Here is a 6,277-nt window from a genome sequence, read left to right as displayed (position 1 = left end):
TGCTGTCACCCTGTCCCCTGCCAGCCCCGGCATCCCCACGGCCAACATCATGGCCATGTTCGCCTGCCCTGTCGGCACCAGTCATGTAAGTAGGACTTTCACCCCGCTCCTCTTCCCCATTCTTGTCGAAGGTGTCATCCCCACTGTCGTCCTCCTCATCCAGGAGCCCACCAGCGCGGGAGGGAAGCCCATTGACTCCAGTGCCGTAGCGCTCTCCGTTGTCACCGTCATCAGCATTGCGTGCATCCTCCTCCTATGGAGGTGACAAATGGAGACGAATGCAAAGGCTTGCAGATCACAGGCGCTATCGGCACTGCTCGCTGCACAGGCCAAGCGCTACCCTGACTGACACCAGATTTGGGGCTAAGTGCACTTCCCTGGCAGAGCAAAACACCCCTCTCCACTCACTCACCAGGAAACCAAGGCTGTTCCCATTCCGGGCATTTGTGTCCTCGTGGTCCACCCGGTTCAGGTGCTGAGCCTCCCCAGCTCTGCCTTCCTTGTCTCGGCCACCGTGCTCACCCAGCTCCTCGCCCACGGCGTTCCCACCCGCCAGCTCCCCAGCAAGGGCATTGTCCCCCCTCTCCACACCGGCAGGAGGATGTCTGCCATCTCCACCACCCGGGAGGTTGCCCAGCTTGTTGATGTAATTTTCGCTTGCTGTGTCCTGGGGGCAAAACATGACATGGTGCTTTGGTTTATTAAACACCACTGCACGTTTACTGCTACTGCTGCGGGATGATGTATCACTCTTAAGCCATGCAAGTGGTCAAGCCTTTTTCACTGCTCGCACCTCAGCCCTTCAATTGTTTCTGCTGATGCAAAAAAAAGTAGCCACCGACAAAAGGGCAACCCAGAAAAGCCTAAACCGTGATGGTTCAGGGCACAGAAACTCCTTTTTCAGGACCAACACAGCAGAATGCATCAGGTGAACTGGGAACGTGCACAGGGAGGCAACGCGAAATGAGGTGAAACCAACCCAACTTGAAAAGACTGAGGAGACGGGCAAAGCTCAAAGACCCGCAGAAGTGACAGCTCTTCCCCCAGGTGCCTGGTCCAAGGACGCCTGCCCGGGGCTGGCACCCCATCCCAGACTTGCTCCGCGAGCGGTGGGCACCCCCCGGCTTACCTCCTGTTGGGCGCTGCGGCGGGGGCGGGCAGGCTCACGGCTGGGCACCTAAACATACCCAGGAGACATCTGATCAGTGATTGGTGTGCCTTGGCTGGGTGAAACCACCGGGGTTTGGGGTTTGAGTACCTGTCCCATGGGTACTTACAGGGTGAGTGCAGGCTACGGCCCAGAGGAGCAGCACCAGGAAGGCAGCCCTCATGTTGGTTGTGGTCCCTGCAGCTGCAACAGGGAGCGAAGTATTTGCACACTAGAGCAAAGCATTTGCATGTGCCCCTGGCTGTAACTTGGCCCCACAAAGCCCTTCCAACTGATAAAGCCTTGCTGTCCTGGCACATGGTGCTCAGCCTGGCATACCACCAAACAAGCCGAGGAATTTGTCCTTGTGCCACCTCCTGGCATCTCCTGTGCAGGAACTTCCCTTTAGTTTGGGATTTGAAATACTTGACCATGTTCTTGCAGATTTTTTGTCTAAGCATCGTTAAAGAGTGGGAAACCTCCTCTGAATTCTCTGTTCCCACGGTAATGTCACCCACCACCCAGCCAAGCTCAGTGGCCGTGACGAGAGCCAGCAATGCAGATGGGCAGCACCGTGAGACCACGGGCTGCAGAGCTGCGCCTCCCACCTGGCATGGTCCCTACAGCCCTGTAAAACCTCGCACCGCCCCAAAGTGGAGCACCCCAGTAAAATAACCCCACGGACAGCTGCAGCCCTAGTGGCCGCTGGATCAGTCTGGCATTCCACTGGCACTGCTGCCTGCACAGGCAGGTGAAGCAGCGGGGGGGCTTTCCTCCAGCTCTGCTCTCATTTTCCAAGTCCCGTAAGCAGCCCAGCACCGCATCCCCACAGGGCACGCTAACCACACTGCACATCACCCTGCACCCAAAACACACTGGAGCAAAGAGCAACACTCCTGGTTTCTTCCCTTACAAAGAAACACCTACATCCCAGCTTACAAGTCTCTCCTGCTTTCTACCAAAACCTGCAAGGAAATCTACAACCCCTGTCCCCAAACATTGCCATTTTCACTCCAGGCAATGCCAAAGCAACCCAAAGAAACCAAAACCTTTACCTTGAGGAGTGATGCAAGCCGGTGTCTCCTCCGGTGCTCAGGATGGGAAGAGCTGGCTGCCTGTCTTGGGATGCCCCCGGCTGTGTGCCTCGGTGTGGCTGTGCGGGCATTTAACTGCTGGCTGGCGCCAGCCCCGGGCAGGGGGCAGCCAATGGCACCGGCGGGCAGCGCTACCACGCGCGGAGGTGTCACCGGGAACTGGCTTCCCACGCTTCCTCCGGCCTCCGCCAGGACGTTGACCCTAAAAAAGCTCCTTGTGGTTGCAGGATGACGAGACGGGCTCGCAGTTAATGACCGACTGCGCTGGCCCTGTGTTTTGACTGCTAAATTTATTCCGTTCACACACTTCCCGCCGTGACACACACAAATAACTACAGCGTCACCCACACGGAGCACCAGACCCCATCCCGGGGATGGCATCCTCCTAACGCGTGCACTTGAGAGTGGTGTTTGCCCCGTGCCATGGGCCAGGGCGCTGAAACCCATGTGGGACCATTCCCCTGCTGGGACTCAGCCTTCCCCTGCGCTTTGGGGCAGGAGCACAAAACACCATGCTAGAAGGAGAGGACATGTCTATTTTAATGTCCACACATGCACTTGTGCAAGGGGGAAGGGAAATACTAAATGGAGGTGCGCAGGGAGGATCCCACCCCCTGCACAGAGGGAGTGTAGCACCCCCAGTGCTTCTTCCAGCTGCTGGCCAGGGGATGACACCTCTGCTCTGGAAAACACAGGCAACAACAGTTACACATGTGTGTGGGCGTGTATATGCATGGGCATGTAAATGCAATTATATATATGAATACATATACACGCACCACATATACCCCAGGGTTTCTTGGTGTAGCATGGATTATCTACTCCAAACAACGCAGTAAGCCAGCAGCACAGATTGCGCCTACTCACTCACAGATAATACGAGAGGGAATTTGCAAACCTCCACGTGTGCACACATGCACACACCCTGACACAGTGCAACCGCACCTCTCTGCCCGTGCGGATTAGGACAGGACCAGCACGCCCCAGCCGTACACCCAGCTTTTCCCTCTGCCTCAGCCTGGGCAGAAGGAAGGCGACTTCCTTGCCTGTATTTGGCTGTTGCTAAATCCTCCGTGTCCGCAGCACCCCCTCTCTGCTAATAAAAACACGCCGCAAGTGCAAATAGGCTGCTTTGAAGCAAGCAATGAGTCTCTGCTCTGCAAGCTGGGTTCTTCCCACAGCCAAGCCGCAGATGATGGGCACGGCTACAGGGCAAGGGGGCAGGAGGAGGGTGCCTGTGGGTGTTTTATTGGGGGGAAAGTGTAAATGACAGCATTGAAGCTCTGCGAGGAGCATTTGCATGTCCTCCTGCAGTGGGAGGAGGTGTTTCTGCTGCCCTGGGTAGAAGAAAGAGGCCTTCAGGCAGCAGAGCCCCGCTCTAGGGAGCTGCTGTGGCAGGAGAAGCCTGTGAAACATGGTTCGCTTTCAGCAGCAAACTGCTCCTGGTCTGCTGTGCTGTAAAGCCCTGGCAAACCACAGTCAACTCCAATGGCTCCTTGGTGCAGGGACTCTCATTTCCAGAGGTGGGGACACAGCCCAGGGGACATGGCAAGGGCTGCAGGTTTACAGGGATTCACAGGAGACGCTGGTGCTGCAAAATAAGTGACTTAAGGAAACTTGAGCAGGGTCAGGTTTGAGCCAGGGCTCTAAACTGCAGATTATCTGTATTTGCCTGAGATGTATCATCCGCAGACAACAGCATCCAGAAAGCATCCCCCATGCTGTGACACCACCACAGCTCAACAGAGCATCTTGTGAAAGCAGACACGTCAGTCTGCTGTTGTGGATGCCTGCTTAATTTCATCCTCCAAAATCTTCTGCCTTTTCCCCCCATCATTACCAGCCAGGGGATGATGTGTGTCTGCCTTGTGAGGACTGTGCAAGGACCCCGCGGGTGCTGAGTGCGACAAGCACCTTTTTTCTCCTTCCTCCTGCCCTCCATGCAGGGAGGCCCCAGTGCTGCCCTGGCCCCACTGCTCTGCCCACAGCCCCTCGGTCTCAAGACAGGCACCGTGAAGCCACTCACTCTCACGCACGCGCACACCTTCGGCAGATGCTTCCTCTCTTCTTCCCTACCCGACCCCTGCTGCAGATACCGTGGGACATATTTTCCTCTCGACCTGCGACAAAATTATACCCTTGTCCCTGGCCAGATATGAGTTCACATTGTCAACCTTTTTTAGGCACCTCCAACAATTACTATGTTTTGTTGTGTTTTTTTTTTTACGTCAAACCTGCATTTAACTCAGCCCCCAAAGACCTGGTGCTGCCTTGCATCCAAGCGCTGCCGTGCAAGAAGGGGATAAACACTGAGCTGTGCATACCTGGCTTTTTTATAACACAGGTCACTCGCTACCCCACTGGCCACCTGCCCCGAGGTCACCTCCCTCCCCTCTGGTGGCCCCAAAACACCTGTGGCACCAGCGCATCCAACAGCGCTTGCTGCCAGCACCCCAACCTGACCCCAAGTCCCTGCAACCTCCAATAGCCCTGGGTTGAAAGACCAAGGTCTGTCCCGCAAATCCCTTCCAGAGAGCATCCCACAGCATCAGCCAGACTGCCCAAGCAGCTCTGCCTTTGTTTTGCAAGAAAAGGAAATCCCAGCCCACACACTGTAACCTTACAATAAGCCTTTAAAAAAAAAAAAAAAACCAATAATATTTAGGGTTATTGTTGTTACACCAGAGGTGAGAAATGGACTGAGGGTGGGGGAAGTGGCTGTTTGACCAGTGTTTTAAATGCCACTGTGCATTTCCCCAAGTCCTACTCTCCCGAGATGCTTGGTCCCTGGAGATGGCCGGGATGGGAAGCAGCGGGGCAAGGAAGATGGGGGAAACCTGGCCACACTAAAGCTGGCACCCTCAGGCTACTAGGGAGGCGATGGCTGAGTCAGAGATCAGAGGACTGGCAGGGCTGGTAAAAAGATGCAAGAATATCACTTTTCTGTTTGACAAGTTGGACTGTGAGGTGTTCATGAGGACAGAGAACAGATATGAGTGCAGACAGCAGGAGGGATTAGAGATGCCAAAACCAAGACAGAAGGTGGCACTGCAGCGAGCAAGCTGACAGTGGAGGCACATAACAGCTGCTCTCCTCTGCCAATTGAGACACCTCAGCATCTAAAACCCAAGAAATTAATATTGTTCCAAAAAACCACCATTCCCTCTTTTTTTTCAGTCCAAGGTATTTTCATAGTATTTATGTTGCTGGTGCACTTCTCTCCTGATTATACCTATGGGTTTTGACAGCAGCATCAAAAGGAAAAGGATCAATGAATGAACTGGAGCCGGAGAGACCAGGATGAGAGCAGGACTCAAGGCACACGTCCTCGGCCCTTTCCCAAACACTCAACACCAGCTCCTGCCATATGCTCAGATCCAAATCCAAATCCCTTTGCTCAGCGCTTACTGGTGACAGGCGCTACAATGCAGTGCTGCATTTTCAGTTGGGAGCAGGCAGGAAAAACCTTGCCTCCTAAATATTCGTTTCCCCCATATGTGCCACATTAGCACCAGGAACTACCCAGTGCCCAATCCCAAGGGATTCATTCCCACACTGCTCCTCTAAAAAGGGGTGCTCAGCGTTGCAAACCAGCCAGGTTCCCACATCGCTACCTGCTTTGCAGATGGACAGACCACAGCTGATGGCTGCGGGCGCAGGGGGGAAGAAGCAGCCTGGCTTTGGCTCCTCCACACATGCAAGGGATCTGAGCAAAGGCATTGTACCTGTTCCCTGAAGTCTGTGTAAATATTACCTGCGTTTCATGGCATTAATGTGACACGTAATGCAGTAGCTAATGATAACATTTTAGGTGTCTGAAGAACACATTGATTTTTCAACTCCTCCCGGCAGCAAGCCTCAAAGTTACAAATGCTGTGATATACCGCAGATGGAAGTTACCATCTGTTTTTCACAGCGTGGAGGCGTGCACAAGTTGGGTTTATGCTAAGCCTTTAAAATTTGCTATTTCTCCTCACTGGAAAAAAACACCACCATAGGAGCCTGAGTCCTGGAGCCCTGAATTACAGACACACAC

The 6,277-nt window shown here is 54.2% G+C and overlaps 1 protein-coding gene across 1 annotated transcript in view; it reads right to left on the bottom strand.

Moving 5' to 3' along the window:
• LOC103919907 (dentin matrix acidic phosphoprotein 1-like) overlaps window positions 1–1,331 on the bottom strand; it is a 2,422-nt gene extending 1,091 nt beyond the window's left edge. The window contains exons 1-3 of the mRNA XM_009327499.1: window positions 1,278–1,331; window positions 413–667; window positions 108–253 (exon numbers count right to left, since the gene is read on the bottom strand). Of these exons, the coding sequence (XP_009325774.1) occupies window positions 108–253; window positions 413–667; window positions 1,278–1,331 (455 nt within the window). The remainder of the gene's footprint in view (window positions 1–107; window positions 254–412; window positions 668–1,277) is intronic.
• Between the last annotated feature and the right edge of the window lie 4,946 nt (window positions 1,332–6,277).

Source organism: Pygoscelis adeliae, unplaced genomic scaffold (genome assembly GCF_000699105.1).
Source record: "Pygoscelis adeliae isolate BGI_AS28 unplaced genomic scaffold, ASM69910v1 Scaffold157, whole genome shotgun sequence".
NCBI lineage: Eukaryota > Metazoa > Chordata > Aves > Sphenisciformes > Spheniscidae > Pygoscelis > Pygoscelis adeliae.
Note: the sequence above shows the minus strand (reverse complement) of the source record. Positions and strands in the feature narration are given on the sequence as shown.